Here is a 23,915-nt window from a genome sequence, read left to right as displayed (position 1 = left end):
TTCCTCCTTAGGGTTCTGACTCAGCAGGCAATTTGAGTTTTAAATTTTTGTTGGGTTTTTTTTTTTTTAAAAGCACTTCACTCTTCCATGATAACTAAGAGTCTGACCAGTTCAGTTGGGTATCACTAAGTTTCTTACCCTGCCTCATACCTCTCCAAATGGTAATTTCACAAAGTTCATCATATCCAGTTCAATATGAGTCAAGGCCAGCTAAAGGAATTTTTTTTTTTTTTCAGGTAAGCATAATTACTGTTTAATGCTAATATACATACAGTAGATCCTTATTCTGCAATGGGGGAACCTTTTGAAAAAAAGAAAACCAAGATGTTTCAGGAAGGGATGTCCTGTCAAAACGAACACTGCCTCTGGACTGGGAATGGGAAAAGGCAACTAACTACATTCGAAATCTACAGCAACTCTCATGCATTCCCTTTCCAAAGAGGCTGACTTTTTGCTTCTTAATATACTAGTATGGCAAAAAAATGAAGTGCAATAGCTAATTCTAGTCAGAGGATCTAAATGAAAACATGACAAGCTTGAAGAAATTCAGTTGAGCTGGTGGAAGAATTTTATCTAAGTATCAAGTGCATTATTTTTTTTTTTTGCTGTTCACACTTCAGTTATTGCTCAATAACTATCAAAAAGAACAGAGGAATACTTTCAGTTTAGTTTTATTATAACAGATCTGCAACTACAGCTTATTTCAGCCAAAACATTTTTGTATTCCAAACTCTTAAAAAATATCTACATTAATCATATTTTTCTATTCTTAAAAATAAAAAAAAAAATCTACCTAGCATACCAATGCTGCTACAGCACTTGAAAGGGTGCATTACTTATGTAAATTCTACAGTAAATGTAATTACTCTTGCAGTCATTGTTCTTCTCCTCTTCTCCTCTGCTGCTTTGGCTTCAGGTTTCAAAAAGTTTGTTAAAAGCTGTTCCAACTTCTGAAACCATGTCAGAGGCAGTCATTGAACGTCCGAATTTTTGAAAGGCTTGGTGGTTAGACTGCCTCGTAAGAGAGCAAGCTCCAAATGCAGCCACTAGAAAGGGATTTTGACTAAAAGGAGAAAAACAGAAACAAAAAACAACATTACAATCTGAACACTCTTGTGTAATTCATAATGTGGTGGACAATTTTTGTATCTATAAGTGTTTGTCAGCATTTTCAGGGAAGTCTCTCAAGCAAACATCTGTGTTTCTTAAGATTCTTGCATTGCAGAGCACCTTTGGCTGAATCTTTTCTTTTTTTTTTAAACAAGTACTTCCCATGTCACAGCACGTGACTGGATGAGAAACACCAGCAGGGCCGAAGGATGCAAAAGGAAAGAATGCTTAAAAAGTGGGCAAGAAGGTGTTCCATGTTTAGTTTTACCAGTGTGAAACCTCATCCTTTCATTCAGAGGAAGACTGGCAACCTTTTAACTCTTCTTCCTCCCCACATGCTGGGCAACTCAGTTTAGTTTCGTATTGCAGGGGGTGGGGGAAGGATGTGGGGATGTGGACAAGAGATGATTTTTCAACAGGGGCATAATCACTGCTCCAGGGCCTTCATTAGATCAGCTTAAAGGGGGCACCATGACAGCTGCAGACCCCAACGGAAATATTAAGGCACATTCCGAACACTTCCTGCGTGCTTAGGAACTGCCAGAGTGCACCCAGCGCCAGGCCTCGGGTGCTAAACCTGCCCTGGAGAAGGCAGCGCAGCCCTGCCACTTCCAGAGCACCTTCTCACAGGCCGGGCCACAGCAGCTGCTTCTGCTGCCTTACAGCGCCAGAGCAGAGGGAGCCAACCGCAGAATAATTTGGGCTCCGGTTGCTGCTGGCTGGTTTCAGCTGGGATAGAGTTAATTTTCTTCTTAGTAGCTGGTGCGGTGCTGTGGTTTAGGTTTGGTGTGAGAAGTGTTGACAGCACACTGATGGTTTTAGCTATCGCTAGATAACGTTTATAGGAAATCAAGGAGTTTGTAGTTCCTCAGGCCCTGCCAGCCAGAGGGCTGGAGGGACAGAGGACACTGGGAGGGGACACAGCCAGGACAGCTGCCCAGAACTAGCCAAAGGGATATCCCGTACCACGGGATGGCACGCTCAGTATATGAACTGGGGGGAGCTGGCCAGGGACTGGCTGGGCATCGGTCAGTGAATGGTGAGCAACTGTATTGCACGTAATTGGTTTCCTTTTCTCCCTTCCCTTCTCCCTCCTTTTCATTATAATTGTTATTTATTTTTATTATTAAATTGTTCTTATCTGAACCTTGAGTTTTACATTTCTTCCTGATTCTCCTCCTCCTCCCTCGGGGCAGGGGAGTGAATGGCCAGCTGTGTGGTACTTAAGTTACCAGCTGGGGTTAAAGCATGACAAAACCTGAGAAAGCTCAGCCTCAGCTATAGCTGGGACAGAGCTGCCTGTGAGTCACTAGGGACCTACTGGCTCCTGTGCCAAGTAAGAGTTTTGTGAAGGATCATGATACAGAACACAGCCAAAGCAGAATGTGGGTTTACAATTAGGTGTTACCAGGGCAGCTTTGTGTATCTTTTCCTTGAAAACAGCAACTGCATACACTCATCAAGGTGCCAGAGTTCGCACTTAAGCCATCCTGAGAGTCAATCCTGGATGCTCAAATATTGCTGTGAAACAAGAGCTGTTGCAAGGCTTCTGGGCTCAAGACAGTTAAAGTTCCTGTTTCTAAGGTTGCTACATAACCAGTTTGATACGCACTATAATCCAAAGACATCACCTTAGCATCCTGTCTACTTAAGTAAACAGGGGAATCCTACCTACTACGCCATTAGTACCCCTGAAAGCCAGTACAATCTTAATGTTTCGAAATCCTGCTCTGCAGAGACCTGTTTTATAAAAGCAGAGCTGACCACATGCATGAAAGGACTGGCTGGACTGCCTGCAGTGCAGTCTACAAGCTGATGCCCTGATTCACTAAACCAAAAAAGCTCCTCCTTTCCTGAAATACATGAGGTAAACAGGATTGCTACAGCAGGTGTTTGAGAAGGGTCACCTTAACACCACCACAGGAGATACAATGTATTGCTGATGCCAATTATACTCTCCCACTTTTCCTTCATCTATAAAATAAATGAGTTTCTGAGCAAGCTGTTTGAAAAAGCCACAGGAGCCCAGGACAGGACAGCCTGGAGAAAATGTGCTGTGTTTGCTAATCTCTTCAACAATTTAATACCGATCTGTTCTATACCATGCAAAAAAGAAGTCACTCTTTTAATGAAGTAAAACAAAATTCCTCCTTTAGTGGCAGCTGCGATTTCAGGTACACCATCAATCTTGATTTCATTTCTCACTGTTAGATTTCAGAATTTTAAAGTCTGGTTCAACTGGTCCCTCATTCCTCCTGGGGGACCAAGTGCAGTTGCTCTTGCAGTAAACGCGAGCACAGAGTAGTTAACTCCTGTGGATGTCTAACCATGTGCACCTGCATGTAGCATGCAAAAGACAAGAGACCTCCACTCCTTGAGCTTCAAGGGCTCCTTACTTATTGGGAAAGGGATTGTTGTTTCCTAACTGCCTGTGTCAGGTTCCTTTCGACTTTATTTAAAGCAGCTACTTTCACAGAAAGACTACATGACTGTATGGAGCAACTAGTCGGACAGGAATTGACATAATTTGAGAGGAGAGCCAGCTGCATGTATGACCAAACTGGACTGCCACTTGGCCTTGAAATGGCTACCCTCTTTGAACTGTATTTTATTTCCAAGTTTACACTTACCTGCCCCAATTGAATTACTTCGGTACACTGCAAGAGGGTTCACCAAATTACAAAACCAACACTAAATGACACGCTTTCTGAATTACAGAGATGTTGCTGCCAGTGACTACCACTTATTTATTCTTCATACTTTCTGCCTACATTCAATTGTTTTGAAAACACCTACCTCATACATATATGTCCTTGGGAATCGATCCAGGTTCACCCTCTTCTTCTGCCTCAAACTTGGGAGATGCTAGATTACTGAAGAGTTTGTCTTATTAAAATTGTATCTATTATGCAGACTGCTCTAGAACACCCTTACGTTTTTCAAAAGTACATGGATACCTTAGTTCCAGCAACTTCCATTTCATTTGGAAATTTCTGTAAACAGGTCTACAACAGCTGCCACAGGAGAACACAGACTCACAGGAATTAAAGAAGTTATTAATTAATATTCATACCCATTTGTTTTTTCTGCTCCAGCAAGAAATGCCCAATGTGCTAAGACTCCAAGAGAACCAGAAAGGAGGTCCCCCTGTCCACCACATCTCCGGCTGCTTCCTTCATGACTGCATACAAGTACTATGAACAGACAAATCAAAAACAAAGTCATGTGCATTTTTTCTTCCATTTACAATGATATCACTGTAGCTGTGAGGGTTAACCTCTGAGGCACACAGCAATTAACAGGTGAGAGATTAATCACAGGCAGCAGCATATGCCGAAATACACTATTCTTAAAAAAAAATATATATTATTGCATTAACATTTTAAAAATACTTTTGTAATTACTTTTCAAGCGTTTACAAATAACATCACACAATGTATATGCTTTCTCCACTTCACTCAGCCTGCACAGAAGATTCAGTCACTCATAGGTTTAGTGATTCACGTGAACTGATGCTGCCATGATGAGCGATCACCCCAAACTGGACCAAGTACCTCCACAAAGCCACTGCACAAATACAGCTCTCCAGAGTCTCTGATGTTCAGAGTTTTCAAACGTAAACCAAGGTGTTTTACAAAGAACAAATGCAAAATAGAACTAAAAATCTCAAATCTTCTGCCGTGCTCATGAGAAAGGTGTTTTACTGAAAACAGGCTTTTCCTTGGCCTTTGTAAAAACTATGCAAAGAGAGAGTTCTCAGCCAATTAACGTGTTCTCAGCATCCACGTGTGTTTCTGTCGGCGGTGTCACTGTGGATAGGCTCTGTCAGAATATCAAATGCTACATTTATCTTTTAAATATACAAAGTACCTTGGCCAAACTGATCTTTGTGGAGTTTTAACTGTGAAGAACATGCAGATGTTTTCACTAAATTTAACTCCTTTGTTCTCCACTCTCAACAAGCCCAAGCAGATAGCCTGAAGGATACATAAGGCACACAAAAAGAAAACTGCATCAGTTCTTCTACCCTTCTTGAAACTGTCTTGTGAGTATGTATCTACCCTTAGCTTTCCTTCTTGCTTGGCTCTGAAAAAAAACCAGGAGAAATTTATTTTCCTCTTGGAGAACAGAAGAGCTGGTATAATCATCAGTGGCCAAGTAGTGATCCTTAGCATCTCCAGTCACCTGCTGCGGAGCTGCACAGGTTCAGGACTATGCACACGATCATTTGTGTGCTCCTGAGCACGTCAAGTACACAAGCAAAGTATAAAGCAAGACACTGCTTCGACAACAGCTCTCACCTCCATTTTCTCAAGTCACCTATGCTGGGTTTCTCCAAGGTGTATGAACAGAACAGCCCAGCTGTTTTAGAGGGACTGCTATCTATATTATTAAAAGGAATTTTTCTCTTACAAAAAACAGGAAAAATCTGCACAAAACTGAAGGACTTGCAGATAAATCTTAAATAGCAGGAGGTAAAAAACTACTTAATGCAAATAAACCCCCTTCCAGTTCATTAGCATAATTCGTTTCTGCTTTTTGTTACTTGGTGCAATAAAGAATTGTACTTCACTTCCATTTCCTACCGATTCTTCCAGCAGTAATTGCTGGGCTCGTGAGGCCAGGCAGTTGTGCATTTTTTCTGCCACTGAGAGGGCAAAGATTCATTAGTCACCATGAAAACAGTAGACACTGCTGCAGCACTGCCAGCAGTTAATTTTCCCAATCACTCTTCTCCCCTCCCCCCTCCCCCCCAAATTAAGATTCTGGATGTGTTTCTCAGTGAGCAATAGTTAATGTCAAATTTCACAAGTGTAATGCTCTTCTGAGTTAGCTGTCTGAAGAAGGTAGGCCCATTCAGGTGGCATAATTTTGGTTTGGTTTTTTTTGTTGTTTGGTGGGTTTTTTTTAATACGGTGCTTTGGAGAAATTATCTCTAATTGTGCTACTTTGAAGATGGTATCTCAGAGGATTTTCACTTTGAGGGCTTGAACTCCTGGCAGGAGGCAGGATGGAAATCCTCTGTTCAAAAGCTTTGGGGCCTTCTGACTGACAGCTGAGCACAAGCCCCCGCTTATTAGCTGTATGTCACCATCTGCCACTATTCTGTAGTCCCACAACCTTCCAGTCAGTTTTGAGCTGTACAGGAAAGCAAGACCTCCTCGAACCAGGCCAATTATAATACCCTGCTACAAAAAAAAAAAAAAAAAAAAGAGTGGTCTTTTGTTTGTGGATTTTTAAAAAGTAGGTCTCAAATACATGCAGACTACCTCATAGGCAACCACAAAAGCAGACCTTTGTACCTGCAGAGGTACTGGAAAACAAATCCATGCAATACCTTCAAAGAAGCAGAACTACAGGAAATTCACTTGAATGAGGGGGGGGGGGGGAAGGTATAACGCTCAGGCAATTCTTGTGCAGAGGCTCAGTTCCTCAAAGAACACCTCAAAATAAAAGGACGATGAACATTACAAAAGGCAATGGGAAAAGCAATGAAAAACTCCTCTGAACAACACTCACTGTTAAAAGCTTTTAAAATAAAAGAAGGAATCCCACACTACCATCAGGACGAAGTGGCATACTGCCAAATCTGCAAGGACAAAGTCTTCCTGATGCTTTTCCCAGCCTTCTCCTGTAATAACAAAAATAAAGCTGCCGTCTTCCCACTCCCCCAAATCCAACTTCCCCCACTAAATATCTGGGACTCTCTGTGAAGACAGCTCTAGCAGTTCTTTAAGGACCCCAGAAGTGACATCCATATATGCTGCAGTGACAGCCAGTGGCAATGTTACAAGACCTCGATTACACTGACATGACTGAAGAGTCAGTGATGATGCCGAGAAGACAGGCAGTTCTACTCCCTGGAGAGAAGCAGAACGATGTATTTACATGAGGATACAGTATTTTCTGGCCCATTGCTCAGTAAGACTATACCACATTCAACCAGGGATGAACGTGTACATCACAAAGCCTATGAAACGTGGTTCTTGGAATAGCTGAGGACACCAAGATGACTGGATGCTGGACAACAGGGTACTGCAAAGACTGAAATCACCACAATGTGTCAATGTTGAAAGGCAGCAACCAGGGCCACTTAAGGTCAATTAGTTTGACACCAGTCCCATTCAAAATAATGGAGAGGTTCACCTATAGTTCAGCCTTAAGATAGAAACACACAACCAATGCCGGCCAAATTGGCTGTTGGGGCAGGGTGTCTTGTTTTGTTTTTTAATACGTCTGGGCAACCAAATCTGACACCATTATTTCACAGGGTGATAAACCAAGAAAATCCACCTCGTAACAGAGTCTTTTATTGAAAACTATGCGAAATAACTTTCTGAGAACTAACCTCCCCCAGCACCCACACCCCCCCCAGCTCCCTAGCACCTACCCACGGAGCGTACATATACTACCATAAGAAAAGGCCAAATGAAATAAAAATTGACGTAATTGAAAAAATTGCTGAATGAAGTATGGCAAGGAGATCTGCTGGTGTCAGAACCACCACAGTGGTATTCAACAGTTTCAACATAATCTCAGCAATTAAACACCACATAAATATTGCCAGAGCTGTATGCAGCAAATGTAACACATCCCTCACATATAGTCACCCGGATTTCTTGCTTAGCTAAGCCCATGTAAACAATTTTTACCAAAACGTGAGTGCAACAGAAACAAAAAATTGAGGGCTGTCATACTGACAGAATATTAGAAAGCGGAAATTCAGGAGTTTTTGGCTCCACACAATTCCCCAGACTTCCTAGGTAACTACGTCCAAGTCATTTAGTAGCTCTACGTTTAAGAGATTTCAGGCCATAAAGTAAGTTACCATTAAACCCTTTCCAGCACTCCTTGAAGATAAGATAAACATTAGCATCTGAGGCAGCATTCAGCCTATGGTGTCATACTTAATTATACCATTACCAGCAGGAACTCCCAGCCCAAACTTTGCTGGCAGATCAAAGCCCAGAACGACCCATTTACAGGTACAGTGCACTTAATTAAAAAAAAAAACAAAACAACCAACAGTCTGTTATGTAACTGAAAATAGCTGTCCTCTCTTTAAAGGAAAAAAAAACTTAGGATTTACTAATTTCTCTGAGTTCAAGCGCTACAAGTTAACTGGGAACCACCAGTTTTGATACAGCTGTACACAGGCAGCCCCACTTGCGACACTAGTTCCCAGACACATTACAGTCAGAAAACCAAAGGCCCATGTACAATAAAAAGTACTGTACATCCCTGTGCTCTTGATTCACAGTGTTCACACAGTAGTGGAAAACCCCCAAACCCTAGGGATTCGGTTTTTATGTTTGTATTTAGAACACAGAATGTGAAATATGGGATAGCTAGTTGAGGCTAAACATGTAATATTGATGATGACAAAGAAGGCTAAAGAGCCTGTATGAAGCGTCACATCTACTGAGACTGCAGACCGAAAGACAGCCTTGGAGACTAAAATTAAATTCTTGAATCTCCAATGTCCTGAACAAGTTCTTTTCATTTTTTTCCCAATTACAGAGCAGGAGTATTACACTGATTCTAATGTGCTCAGGAGTCCATATATGAAAGATACGACCATTCTGACTGCCAACACGATCCAGCTAGATTGGATCAGCTAACACCAGCTGCCCCACAGAACAGCAAATACTCATTTAATTAAAATACTTAGGATTTCCATTTTCTATGCAAAATAATGTAGCTATCAAGACCATTGTGGTCCATCAAATGCAAGGTTTAGACCATTATCAGATCTTCAGTAAAATATTTTACAAATATGTATCTCTGACCTGGCAGATACTCACACTAGTAAAAAATTTATCTTTTTCCTTTTGCAAGTTAGTTCACAAAAGCACATAGCTGGAGGTTGTGGACTCCCAGAAACATGTCCCAAAGTGCATACAGACAGGGAAACAAAGATTAATGAATTTGGCTGGAGAAATCACTCAACTGATGTGGAAAATGTAAGTTGGCTTTTATATAAAGGGTGCTTATACTTTTATATTCCCTAATCACACTTTTAAAACTTAGATAGGTCCTTGAGTGTGAGACACCAGGCCATTTAAGTTACAAGAAAATGATCCAAATTTTACAGTACTTTTCTCGGACAGGTGCAGGAGTGCCAGAGGACAGATGTGATGACAGGTAAGCAGTGCCAGAGAGACAGCAGGCTAGGCTGCACATGTGATGGAGAGCGCAGTGGCGCAATGGGCAGGAACCGTGACACCTCTGTTTTGCTCACTCTGCAGAAGCAGTACAGGAGACAAAGGTGCTGCCTCTCACTTAAAAATCTAGGCAAAATTTGCTGGGCAGCTGGACATCGTAAGAGCTTTCAGCTGAGTGAGTCAGGGACTGAGAAGCACGGAATAGCTTCCCTCTGCAGCTGCAGAGGGAACGAATGGCAGAAATCAGAAGTGCTGCTTGGGGATTTGGGGCAAGAGTTGGCTTTTGACCCCACAGTCAGTACTCAATAATCTTGCTCACATGCTGCTTTGCATTTCTTGACCATAGCTATGGCTGGACAACTGGACAGAAACTATGTTTGGCTCCAGGCTCCAGGTGAAAGTAGTCACAGGCAGCAGTGGGCTGGTTACCCATAGTCTGCTTTTTGGAAGGGAGGAGAGGACAAACACAAGTGCTGGGGAAAATGCAGAAAAAAGTCATTATAACATTTAAAAAACAAAAATCCAAATCCTTTACTTCAAGGACCTAACCAAATTTTAAACATGTTAGGAACTAAGACTGGTATAACCACACTTTATTATTGACCAGTTCTCCAAAGAATAATGAAAAGAAAACCTTAGAGAGCTGTGCCATAGTGAATAAAAGCTGACTTACCTTTTACCCACAGGCTGAGTACTCATTCCTACCCTGGTCAGTGATGGCACTGATATCACCTACCAAGAGCATGGTGAAGCTCATCTTTGTAGAGCAGGGAATCAACAACTGTAGACCAAGCTATAATGTGAAATTGCAAAAGGAAAGAGAAAAACAGTATATAAAACTTAATTTTAAATTTTGGCGATTACGTTTACAGGGCAGTTGGCAGCTCATAACTGTAAATGGAGATAAATTTTAGAAGAACCTCCTTTATAGTAGAGGACTGCTACCGATTTCACAGAGGCCATGTATTGATTCAGTACTGATTTTAAGGCCATAAAGAACCACCTGCACCATCTAATCTGATCTATAAAAACAAACCTCAAAAGTGTCCAGACACTTCACAGTTTGGCAACCGATCAAAGTTCTAAGTATGTTATTGTCATAGCTAATTTCTTTGTCCATTAATAAAACCTGCCTTTTAATCTGAATTTATTAAGCTTCAGCTTCCAATCAGAATGTATTGTGCTTGTCTGCTTAGATGACAGAGTTATCTTCTGACAGCAATCCTTCAGCAACACCTGTACTTCCAGCTCACTATTCAAATCACCCGGTAACTTTTTTTGTCTTCAGCTAACAGAAGTCAATTGTCTCTGAATTTCCTACTGACTCATGAATAAAAGTACTGTGAAAATAACCACTACAATCACTCTAAGCTATAAAGTATTCACCAAGCCAGCCTTCCCTGCTGCAAAATTCAGCATCCTCAAAAAGCCTTCCTTCCAGAACAGCCAAGCACAGAACACTAAAACTACATAGTTAAGTTTGCAATTTCCGGTTTTCCTGGAGTGCACCGAGACTTACTTTTTAAAATTTTTCTTCCCAGAAAGCATGCATGCAGTATATTCCAAAAGGAGAAAGTTTAAAAGTCATTTATGGAAACTACAGTATCAGTGTGCTAAGCACATAAGCTCAAGCAGTAAACACCTGAAAACAGGTAGGGCTTAAGCACTACGAACAGATGATGACATGAAAAATAAAAGGCAAGAGGAGTACACAGATCTTTTCATAGTATTTGATTGTGCTCAGAGGACATTGGCCTGATCCAGTGATCTGGTTTTCCCTCACACTGGAATCATGGATGTATGTTGTCTTAGCTGAAAAAAAAATTACATCAGATCAAAAGAACAGACAGATGAAAAAAGAAGTTAGGAGCGAAACACCTGGGAGAGAATTCAACGTCAGTAACATGGCAACATGTTCTGTGTTGTGGCACAGAGCAGACAACAGAATCTTCTCTCTCAATGTAATTTTGCATTTGAGAAGCTTTTAAAAAATTGACTGACAGTAGTTCCCAGACCCAAAGAACACTCTTGTTGAAAGGAAGCTGAAGTCTATAGTTTCTGCAAAATTCTCAGGAACGTTCTTGCAAGCAACACAAACCCTAAAACCAGTATTTGTAACAGGCATTATAACCTGTATTAAACCTGACAACTGCTTTCTTACAGCTCAGCAATGCTGCCTGTAATGTCTGTAATCCAGGAAAGAGAAAACATCAGTGACAGAACCAAGGTAAGAACAAGAGAGCAGCCCTATAGCTGGACATCAAACAACTGCTGTAAAGGCCCAGAACTGTTTTTATTTCAAAGCAAAGAGCCACTTAACTAAGAGAAAAAAATATCAGAACACAACAAAGAACAAGGTGGGATAAAAACAACAAAGAGCCCCCAGAGCAAGCAAGCCATACATCAAACTTGTGCCACACCTGAACATACGAAATTGAAATTGGAAAGAATTTCAGTTGTTTCCTGGTTTTTTGAATCCTGCATGACAAGAGACAATGGAGATGGAGTGCCCCCTCTCTTCAGCAATGGTGGGGGTACACTTGTCTCAAGAATAACAAAAAAGAACAGAAGATATACTACATAATGTGCTCAATCTAACGCGCTCACCCAGTTTTCCTGACAGGCATTAAAAAAGCAACAACTCTGCATAAAAAGAACACTGTTGACATAAAACCAGCGGAAGAAACCGGTACTTTCTACAGTGCTCTAAAGCTCTCTAGCTGGCATAAACTGGAGGTGGGATATTTTATCCTCTGGCAGAGTTCATCCTCCCAGTTCAGCCTGGCCTGACTGTCCAAGGTTACAAATGAAGTCTGCTATGGGTGCAAATATGACAGCAGACTTCATGCAGAGCAACTTGGGTACTATATGACCGATCAAAGTCCTTTACTACATAGGTGTAGCTACATTGCTTCTAGATCCCAGCTTGCTTCACAGTCTGCTATAGTATCCGTACTAACGGGGGCATGTAGAAGGTGGCTCTGCACAAACTAGTTGTCATATTACATCTGTTTTTCTGTTATAAAAGACTCCTAAGGCTTCTGATGATGAAAAAATGACTGTATATACAAAACGGTTCTGAAGCGGCATAGAAGTTTAACGGAGATTAGCATTTCAAGTAATTAGAAGCAGAGCTGCTGCTGGTTATGTATGTGAAATAAGGCCACGTGGTCAAAATGCGATGAAAGCACTCATGAATTACTTTTATACTGATCACAGCAAATGATCAGTATAAAAAGCATCAGACAAGCAGCTAGGTTTGTTAAGTATACTTTAACCATATGAGTAAATGACTGTTTTAAAAAGTCGTAATGGCAATCTAGAGTTTATTTTTTTTTAATTGTCAGTGTTAACGTACAAGTCATATACATACATGCTAATCTACAGCCCCATGGTGGACAGTATCAAGGAACTGAGCAGCTCATGAACCTCAAGACATCTTTGTTTATCACACACACCAATATATTGTGAAACAACAATATTATTCTGCATTAATTCAGCAACGACATCTGTGCTTATATAGACCATCTCAGCTAAGGACTTTAAAGCAGTTCACAAAGATTAAAAAAATTAATTTCTCGATAGCTGTGTAATGTAAAATATAAGTTATAGCCATTTAAATGAGAAATGAAATCAGCAACTTTTTTCAGCAAATAAATTAAGTTGCACTCAATCTACACAAATCATCCAAAGGTGATCTGCAAAGACAGCCATCCCTCCCCTTCAGCCTTCAGGGGAATACAGTCAACCAATTATTACACAGTCCAACCACTGGACTATAACTGAAAGCAAACAAAACAATCACATTGCTAAAAGCAAAAGGCTTCACTTACCTTTCTCTCCATCTGAAATAAGATCTCTTTCTCCCTTTTGAACAATTGTCAAATTCCCCATGGCTTGGCTGAGTCTTAATACACATCCATGATGATCACTACTGTCTACGGGGTCTCTAAGCTACAACACAAGAATTCCATACACAGTACATGTTTTACTACTAGAACAACATACTCTAACACATGCTATTTCAGCATATGTATGGGGGGAAAAAACCCAAAAACCCCCTAGCATCATCAGTCTTTCCAGGTATTTTTTTTCCATGCCCACTGCAGTACCAAAAAAAGCCTAAGAAAGGGTCGTCTTTTTTAAAGAGCTCTGTTTAACAATATCCATTGTGGCGATTATCCTACGGAATAAAAACCCTCTTCCATGTAAGAAACAGCACGTAATCTTTAAGCCAGTAATAAATTGCTTATTTCTAAAGACTAAAAGACTAAACTTGCACGTACTTAAAAGTCAAAAAGGAAAACAGCTCACCATAGCTTCATAGAGTCTACTAAACTCCATATAGTTTGGAGTAAGAATAGCTCGCTGATAGCCTTGAATAAGAGAAGGCTGCTGGGAAATGAGCCACAGTCCATCCTGCAAAAACCAGTGAGAAGAACATTTACTGAATACATTCTTAAATGTCAAACAACTGACTGAATCAAGAAAGTACTTACAGCATCAATAATGATAGGAATTCCTTTCACTTTCGATTTTTCTATAATACCCTGCAAAAAATTCAGATAACTTTAGGATACTTGCTAAATTAAGTCTCACAAGATACAAAACAAATTAATCCAATAATTCTGATCATGTAAGTTGTTTTTACAAAATAAGATTAAAAAAACAACAACTGTTACATTCTACAAACTAATGCAAGATTTTCATATCAAATAGTAATTTTACAGTTACATTGTTTTCTCCCTGGTTCAAGTATAAGCAGTGTCAACAGCGTTTCTATAACCGACACCAAGGTGTTGATATGCAAACAAGCAAGCAATCTCCCTCACTCTCCCTGGGGCAGGAGGCATGCAATGCCAACAGAAGTCACACCTGGTAAACTTAAATCTCTAACTTTTTAAAAATATAAATAATCAAAATAAGTATTGCCACGACAGCAATCTACCAACAACTACAACACTGATTTTAGTTGCTTTTCTGATGATAGCCCCACTGCAATATTTGAGTTTATGTACAAACAAACATCCCGAGACAAGCAGTATGTAAGATGTTACTTCATTTATGATCCTGGAGGTTTTATACTTTCAAAGCAAAACCAAGGCAGTCCAGACAAGAGACCATTTGCAAAAGCGTTTTTTTCAGCGAGGAGTACCTACTAGCAGACTGTCTGCCCTTGTTCTCTCTCGTAACCAAGCAGCGGCAATGACTGATACTCAAGCTTTTTTAATGAGCAATGGCTGACAGTCAAGTTTTTTGAATGTTCGTCATTACCAACTTGCCTTTGAAGCTGGAGAGTTTATCTTTTTACTGTATAAGATAACAGAGGATGGTATCCATCCAAAAGTCTAATTATTTTGGAATGCTATTAAGCTTTTCAGATTAGCTATCATATGGCACTGAGCTTCACAAGTTAGCAAGACTTTATGTGAGGAATAAGGAAGCAGTTTTTAATTAATGTTCAGGGTATGAATGTCCTTCTGTTCTTGCATTGTGGTCAAAACAAACACACTCTACCTTGTTTCCTGTAAATTAGTAATTATGGAATATACATAGCCTCACAAACTCACTCCTACCCGATTCAGATTTTTCCAGTACCCAATACCAGTAGAAATCTTTCCCTTCTATTTCTAAATGGAGGATCAGAATTCAGCAGTGTACTTCAAACCTAACACTGCTTTCCTTTGCTTGGGCACTGTTTGCATGTTGGAAGCAGGAGACTGGAACACTACCCACTGCTCCAGGCCCAAGGACTTGTCTCAACACACAGCTGCGGCTACAGTAGAAGCTACTGCACAATAAAAACCTTTCCATGACATACACACATTTGCACAGGTCTCTGCTCAGGCTGGGTGTCACAGACTGCCAGGTGCCCCCCCCTCCCCCGTGGGATCCCAAGGGAACACCACAGGTCTTCTCTTACATTCAGCTACTTAAATAATTTCGAACCAATCACAAGTTTTACACAACTCATACCATTCAGCTACTACTAAATTATTCAAATTTATGAATAAGTATATTTAACAGCTGTGCAAGGATGGAATCTTAAAACATGCCTGGAATTAGCTGTGGCATACTGAAAGCCAGAGAGCCTTACTTTCAAAGCTTTTAAGAAATTTATGAGAGTAATTTCTTTATTCATTAATGTTAATCTGCATGTGCACAACTCAGTTTTCCTTCACAGAAGCTGTACTGCTTTGCCCCTGCTGTGTTAAGTTCATTAACGATTATGTTTAATTTGACTCACTTGGTTATAATAATATAAGGCTGTGGATCTAGCAACCACATTTATGGGGTTTTTCTTTTATATAAATGAATGTTACACAGCCAACAGTCCAATTATTTTTGAACCATACTAAGCTCTTCTGATTAGATATCATATGACACTGAGCTCCACAGGTTACCAAGATATTATGTAAGAACACATTCAGATCATCCTCCCCCAATTTTTGAAGATACAAATACCATTTACTGCAACTTTTTTTAACTGGTTTTAACTACAGTATTTTTGTACATTAGCAGCTTCACCAAAATACTTCAGTATACTTAAAATGATTACTGCTCCACTTTCCACTAATATGAACTACCAATTTATTCTAGTATGTCACCTTTAGTAAGCCAGGCTTTCATGACACTTAATTTTTTAAAACCAAAAAAAAAAATTCCCCAACAGATTCCATAAGGATGTCTGAAGGAAGACACCAGATCTCAGAAATCCTTATCCTTCTAAACTTTTCACTTAAAATGCGTTATGAGCAATCCAGGGAACTCATTTTGCCAAAGTTCTATTCCTGAAACTGTTAAGGTTTGACTAGTTGCCGTTACTGTCTGGCCCCTTTTCATGTTTCCTCATAACTGCCACCTTGACTACTGGTTAGAATTTATCTTTTTGTCTCTATATGTATCTAACAGGCTAAATAAAAAATCCTGAAGATCATCGTCCACCAAAAGAATGCAAGTGTAAGGAAAAAACAAAAGGTGGAAGTTACAAAGCATGGAAGTATAGGTACGGGTAAAGAGCTTCTGGAAGGCTGGGTCACTGGAACACTCCAGAGAAATAGGGCATTTCTTGCTAATAACTTTTTGAGTTCCTACTTCTCCAGCACATCTTCCACAATCCTGGGCTATCTGACCTCTGCTCTAAAGAGAAATTTCATCTTGCTAAGTAAAACCTACTGGCCAAGCAACTTTTATTGTGTACTGAGTCTCTGAGGTATCAGTTTCTAATCTAACACACCAAGTGATCTTTGCTTTTTCTTTCTATCCTTACAAAACAAACAATCAGGGGATACAAAGTCCTTTGTGTTATTTAGAAAGCTCTTTTCTGATTTAACAAAACAAAACAAAAAACCCTTCCTACCCTAATCACTTTCCTTTCCTATTCCTTCCTTAAACCCAATCAGAAACTGCCTGGAGACAGACAAGGAACCTCAGAGAAGTTCTGGGGAGGGAGCGGGTATTCTGGCAACCCTAATAAAAGCAGTAACAGAGGTAAGAGAACCCCTGTATGACAGCCACCTGTTTGAAGGACACAACATACACTGGAGAACCTGTTTCCTACTGATTGTGGACCGGTCCCATCTCACCTGCTGCCATTTAATAAAGGTCAAATGATTCACCAGTGGACAATAATTCATTCTATGTAGCTTAGACACTGCATTTAGGGTGGGATGAATCACCAACAGACATACCTGTTTCTCCTCAGCTATCATAAAGGGAGCAGAGACACTTTATTGTTTTATTTTTAGACACCAAGAATTAGGTGAGATGAAGCCCACTTTTAAATGCTCTATTACTGCAAATACTCTATTAAAAAAAAACCACAAACCAAACAAAAAACCCAACCAACGTGTCTAAGAGGTGTTTACAGCAATAATGGCAACATCCTCTCCTCTATGTAGGATATTTTTTTCCTGGAAGCAAAAATCAATTTTCAGCTGAATCACTATCTCAATATTTGGCATGGACTTTCCTGGTTAACACTTGCAGCATACAGAAGAACCTTCACTGGTAATTGCACAATTAATACAGCTCAGACTAACTGCTTTCACACCAAAACCTACTTAATGGTTTCTGATAGGACTCTGTGTATGAACAGGAACCACTTGTTCAGTTTTATCCATCATAACAGCTACTTATATGGGAAGGGATTTAGAAGACAATATCACCAATTGAAAATACTAAGAAATGTTACTAAGATAATCAAAACACCAACCACACAAGTGAACAGCAACACAGAGAGGTATCAATGATAAATCCAAGACTTTATCACCCCTTCCCTTCAAATGGCATTTTGAATATTAAGATTTTGGAGAGTCTAGCTCCAAGATATCCCAGTGGACTACCCTTCTGTGCACAGAATATATTATACTACAACAGCAGTGGTTCAGCTTGGTGCAGACCAAGGCAGGAGCACTTGCCTCACTCAATTCCTAAGCACTCGAGGGCATCCAGAAATGAAGGACTGGACGCTCAGAGCAGAGATGAGGAGGAGAGCATGACACACTGTTGTCATCCAACCTCATGACCCGTGGTCACACTGGTTAGCTAAGATACCAAAGACTGAAATTCGGATCCTTCCTCTGTGATATTCACAGCCAGGCCCAAATGTCAGTCTTCTGCCTTTCATGTAGACAGTCCTAATAACGGGGGGTTGGGCAGTCTCTTACTAGAGATATTCTACTTTCTATCAGTTCAGTAAATACTTGGTGGCTCTCTGAAACAGTAATTCTACAGCCCACAACATCTGGATGAGAAAAGGGAAACAAGTTCCAGCCTGCTGTGATTAAAATCTGTGATGATTAAGTGTATTACAAGACTGCAGAACTCATGCTAAAACAAACACGTAACAAGAGTTTCCTCTCCTAATAACTGAACACAAATGTTTAAGTTTCTACCACAATTAAGCCAAAGAGGATATGACTTGTGATTCACACATCCCATGAAGTTGTTGTATGGTACAACCTCCCACAGAGTCATCATTTATTAGCAGACAAAATACTTGACACTTAGGAATGCCCAAAACAGTATTTCAGTGACTGCAGTTTTTGGTGGAGATGGCTGACGGAAGAAGAGCCAGAGGTGGGGTAGAATTCACCTGAATCTACTACCTCTCTATTCCTGAAATACACAATTTCCTGAAAAAATTCTGTTCTCTGCATATCCAGAACTTGTATGCAAGCAACCTACTCAGTAAGAACTGTAAAAAAAACTTGTCACAGTAGAAACCAGTGGTCGGTCTGAATAAAGGTAACCCTTTAATTAGGAAAATTTACAAAGTAAGGGCAAAGAACGTATGTGTTTAATTCTTTTATTATCATGCAAGCTATTCCTTGAAATGCAATGCATTAATTTTGGTAAAAATCTCTGTTCTCCGTCCCAGCATGAGAAATTCAAAATAGGTTCCCAAAACCGAATTCCAAATGTTTTTTGAAAACCAAGCCCCAATACAACACCCCAACACACTGAAACCAAAACAACACACACATGAAATCAGAGTAATTCAGGCTGGAAAGACTGCAGGAGGAAGAAGCCTGAAGGAATGAATGGACAGGCTACTGCTGAAAGAGGGCACAGTAATGAGAGAAGTGTGGTAATACATCCATTTGATAGCCTGTGGCTGTGCTGTGCAACCCAATATTCACCCATACTGCACTAACACGGACATCCAGGCCTCCTGCACACTTCCACAATTATTATGGAAAAATGGAATGGGCTGAGATGAGCCAGTGCAAGACACTGGCTGCAAAAAACAGCTAGTAGGTGAATGGGAGTAACATGAGGGAGGAATAAATTGCCACGGAGCTCCTAAGTATAATCAAAGGATATCTAATCAGCCATGGAAGTCTTTTTAGAGCAGCCACCCTGAGGCACCAGGAGCAGACATCAAGTGAGGCACTCACAGTGAGCACCCACAGCCTCGAGTAAAACTCTGCAGTCAGTCTGGACTCCTCCACCCAAGTCCACGAGCCAACAGCAACACACATATCTTATTTACTGTGCCTGCATACAAGCTGGTTCTCCACGGCTCCTTGGAAAAGACAGTTATGGACAGTTTTGCCCATACCTGAAAGACACACTTTCCAGCTTTTTTAATTAGATATGGATTGGCAGCAGAATGCCTGCAATGACTTTTAATAAATTATTAGTTGTATCACTGCTTGTGTCTTTCCTGATGAACTGGTTTAGCTACACAATAACTTTGGCATACGGTGTTCACAAAGGGAGGATTCAGGAAATTAGAGCCAGTAATTTTAATAAAAGATTGAATTTTAATGAAATAAACAGAAAACTAAAATAGCAGCATATATAAAGCAACATCTATCTTGCAACAGTAATTAATTTTCACCAAGGATGCATCACATTGTCATCTTTCTACCTTGCCAAGGAAAGATACTACAGGCAGTTTCCTTTACTGACACCAGCAACTAACTGCATTTCCTAGATCCCTCCAAGAGTCATGTCTTGGCCTACTCTTGGCAGAATTCCTTACCCATGTGCTCAAAAAAGTTCCAACACGCCATAATAATGGATGGCATTGACCATAATGATATCCAAACATTTTAGCAAGCAGTATAACCTTGCCTTCAGCCCACTGAAAGTACACGCTACTGCAACCTGCAAATGCCAAGGATGTAATTACATACTCTGGTGTGGTAGAGATATGCAAATGTGCATAACTTGGCACTGGTTACATCTCCAACAACTTTAAATCATCAAAAAGGAGTGGCAGCCCTTTTTACAAAGAACCCTTTACTGAAAGTTAGGGTCTGAGGCTGCTGTTGAAATACTACCTGTAACTGCTTTGTATTTTCTGCATGGCTGCTGCTCTCATCCAACAATCCTGACTCCATGGTTTTGTCTGGTACAGACAGATAAAAGGGAAGAAATAGTCCAAATTTCCCTGTAAATGCTGCAGCTGGAAGCACTTCTGCACACCCACCTCCCCAAGGTGCCCAGGAGGAACAATTAAGTTCCACCCCAACACACTGCAAATCAATTCCTACAAACAGACACTGAAGGCCCTAGGAAGCATTTCTGCGTTCCTTGCTTCCAGTCTGGATAAATGCAGAGTTAGCGGGGACTCGGCTGCAATAGAGGTCAGGATGCAGCTCTGTGGTGGAGATGCTCTGAAAATGGGCTTGGCATGCCAAAGTTTGTAATCTTGCACAGCTAGAGGTAGACAAATATCCTGAACACAGGCTGTGCTCAAGGCTACAGTCAGGGTTGGTAGAGGAGAGAAGCTTCCCTAAATATACTCTATTTGACATAGGAGGTTTTGAAAAACATTAAAAATGGAATTCCACTGTTTGATATTCCTCACACTAGAGTTGTATTTTCAGTAACTGGTTTGTTGGGTTTTTTTAAATTTACTCACTGCTGGAAATCTCCAGTCAGCTCTGAAACTTGCTTTCATTAGTTCCTACAAAATCATCCAAGAGCTCATTCTCCTTTCAAAACTCAGCAATATCAATCAAAAACTCTCTTTGTGGACAAGACTGATATAAATCACCTTTAACTAGCCTAATTGCCTGAGTTTTACTTTATATATCCTTGTGTGCATGACTATCACTAGCTCATTAATCACTCTAGTAAGCTGTCAAACCTCACATAAGAAATGACCGCTACTCCTACTACTTGAATGAAGAGTCACATAACAGGGACGAATATCCTTAAATAAACAGAGCACTCCTTTTCAGCTGTGCCCCCCAAACTCATGATCAACCAGACACCCCCTAAGAAATTACATTTATACACTTCCAATCCTAAACACATTCAAATCCAGTTTAAGCAATAATCCTGTTTAGTCCAATCCAAAGTAAAAAATCTAAATCAGAATAAAAGGCACAAAGTTTTCTCATGCTGACTCATCCATTGAATGTTTGCATTCACAAAGCAAACTCTACAAGGTTTCCAATTTACGAATGTTAGATTTGGCTTAAGATATTCATGGTCAGCTGTTGGCATTTTATCTTACAATAATAAAAAAAATGAACTCTGGAATTTATCACTGCCAGTTTCTTTTCAGGGTTTCTAACTGAATGATGCTCAGGAAAGGCTGAAAAGGTACCCAATTTCAGTGTTTTGCTTACAAATGCTTTTAAGTATCAAAATCAAGTTAAACAACAATATAAGCCTACACACAAAAGGCAAATAAACATCCCACTTCACTGTGAATTACCTTCATCAAGATACATTACATATATTAGAAAATAAATTCCGCTTGCGAGGTGCATAAACCTGTATTTAAGGTCCTCTTAGCATATTTGCAAACACCGTTTTTCTAATCAAGACAGTTGCGAGGAAGCCACAGAATACCAACAGTTCTTAGCTCAACAAGAGGATCTCTCTGCCTTGAGCTGGCATTCCCAAGCTTTATCTGCACCATCACCACCATCACAGAGAAGTAACTGCATCTTATCCCAGCAACTGCCTCATCTTAGGTGAAGGCATCCACAAATTCTGACTCTCATCAGGCTGTCTGAAAGCAATGAGGCTTGGCTAGTAAAAGAGTAGTTTTTCACTGGATACTACTTGTGGTATATGCATCAATATTGGGGGCTGGGTGAGGGCTGAGAGAAATATAGTTTACCTGCACATTCTCACAGTGGGTGCACATACATGCCCTCTGGTTTTTGCTTCTGTAGCATCACAGGCACGAGAGACCATCTACCTCACCTCCTCCTAGCTGAGAGCCAAGAACAGAAAGCAGCATGTCCTACCTGCTACTTCAGTTCCCTACGAGCTGCTGAAGCCCCACAGCAAGAACCTTCAGAGGACTTTCCAGAGGGTATAAACAGGGCAGGAAGCAAACATACACGACACACTGAAGAATTGTTTCTGGTAAATAATTCCTCTGCTAACTTGAGCCAACATGAGCAGCGATTCCAAAGAGTAACACATCCTGTTGTTCATATTCATACATGGCGGTAGGTACCACAGACAATGTTACTAATCTACTACTAATCTAATCTACAATACTACTAATGTTGCAACTGCAGCATTAGCCTGGGATGCTTCTCAGGTGTCTTGTACTTGGGTACGAATGGAACCCAGAAGGCTGCTCAGATATCAACAGGAAAATGCTTCTCAAGGCGCACAGCGGCAGATTTTAGCTTTAACAGACTGCTATGACAGCAAAAGGTGGCTCTGTTTTCTGTAGTCCTCTTGATCTTGCAAGCAACAGTACAGATAGTGTACTGAATCACCTGGTCCCATTCTCACAACTTATTAAGGCTGTGAAGTGTTGCCTAAATCCTGAAGGCATGAGGTTTGAAAGCAGGAAATTAATCCAACCAACCAAAAACAAACAGAAAAGCTGGTACCCCAGCTGAGGTGGAACTGAGAATCCATCTGAAAGATAAAATCTCAATGGGCTCTCTCTGGGCACACTCAATGGAGTCACATGGATGTCACATCCATGACAACAGCCCAAACCTCTCCCACCCTTGGACAGACGCTAACTACAGCCGAGACATTTCCACACAACCTTAAGATGATGTCACTAGGGGTGGAAAATGAGATTTCTGAAATTTATATCCCAACAGACAGCAGAGATCTTCAAAGGCAAATGACTGGCTGAGGGTAGCATTGCAGGGCGAGGGGGTAGGGGGAAGAGAAACAACAACAGCAACAGGCAGAAATGGCAGCTAGGCAGGGTATCAGCCAAAAGAAGAACTCAGGCTGGTACTCAGGACATTTCCTTGGAGCTAAAACAAAGATTAAGGATTGAGCAATAGGAACAAGCATGCAGTTTGAGAACAGAGTCAATTTTACCATGTAATCTGCGTTACACAGAGCCATTCTTGCTATTAATCATTACCTCTCCTACAGGAGGGAAGCAAGCATGCTCTGCTGTAAACAGCAATCTAACTTTGCTGCTGCAAAACGAAACACAGCAAGACTGGAGTGGCAGAGTCCAGGATTTGGTGCTACCACTTCAGGGAGAGAGGCAAGGAACCCAGTGACAAGCAAAGGCAATTCCAACTTCAAAGTCTTACTTCAGGTTAAAGACAGGGCTCTTCATATGGATGAATGCTTTTCTTTCTTTGATCCCGACAGTAACTACTATTCCACCAATAATTCTGTATCAGCCCATTTGACTGCAAAGCCACTGGCGTACCCATTAAAGATTCACCAAACTCAGCAGCAGAAAATTTGACAGGAATATCACATTCATGCATGAAGGAATAGGGGAAAGGAGATGACAAGAGGCTGGAAACTGATAAAGAACATAGCTAAGCCTGCCTAACTGCTAGGCAGCAGCAGAATGCAGAACATTCTGGAGCATTAGGTAGCATTGCCTCCTCTCCCAGAGGGCTATGCAAGGAATAGAATATTCTCTCCAAAGTCCTCTCAGGAGCTGCAGTCATCACACTGCAGGAGCGGAACTTGGTTCTCTCACAAACCTGAGGAACAGCCTTTGATAGCAGAGGCAGGAACTGCCAAACTTTCAAGCCTCAGGCTACAAGAAAAACCAGATCAGAGTAAGACCAGAAGTGCAAACATCCCTGGAACAGCTGAATGAAGAACACTGTGGTGGGTAGATATAATAGGGACATAATACTGCTATTGTGTGAAAGAAGGAGAACATCCAACAGCTTTGGAAATATGCTGTTTCTAAGCACTGACAGAGGACAG

The 23,915-nt window shown here is 40.7% G+C and overlaps 1 protein-coding gene across 6 annotated transcripts in view; it reads right to left on the bottom strand.

The window, feature by feature from the left end:
• Positions 1-655: 655 nt before the first annotated feature.
• NAXD (NAD(P)HX dehydratase) overlaps positions 656-23,915 on the bottom strand; it is a 50,226-nt gene continuing 26,966 nt past the window's right edge. For 5 of the 6 annotated variants that reach the window (XM_040584529.1, XM_040584524.1, XM_040584528.1 and 2 more), the window contains 5 exons: positions 13,775-13,825; positions 13,590-13,694; positions 13,109-13,229; positions 4,184-4,304; positions 656-1,063 (listed from right to left, as the gene is read on the bottom strand). In XM_040584529.1, the coding sequence (XP_040440463.1) occupies positions 913-1,063; positions 4,184-4,304; positions 13,109-13,229; positions 13,590-13,694; positions 13,775-13,825 (549 nt within the window). In that variant the 3' untranslated portion in view covers positions 656-912. Of the gene's footprint in view, positions 1,064-3,906; positions 3,984-4,183; positions 4,305-13,108; positions 13,230-13,589; positions 13,695-13,774; positions 13,826-23,915 lie in introns of all 6 variants that reach the window. The other variant, XM_040584527.1, reaches the window with a different exon arrangement.

This window comes from Falco naumanni, chromosome 2 (genome assembly GCF_017639655.2).
Source record: "Falco naumanni isolate bFalNau1 chromosome 2, bFalNau1.pat, whole genome shotgun sequence".
Taxonomy (NCBI): Eukaryota; Metazoa; Chordata; class Aves; order Falconiformes; family Falconidae; genus Falco; species Falco naumanni.
The sequence above is the reverse complement of the archived record's forward strand: the minus strand, read 5'-3'. Positions and strand labels throughout refer to the sequence as shown.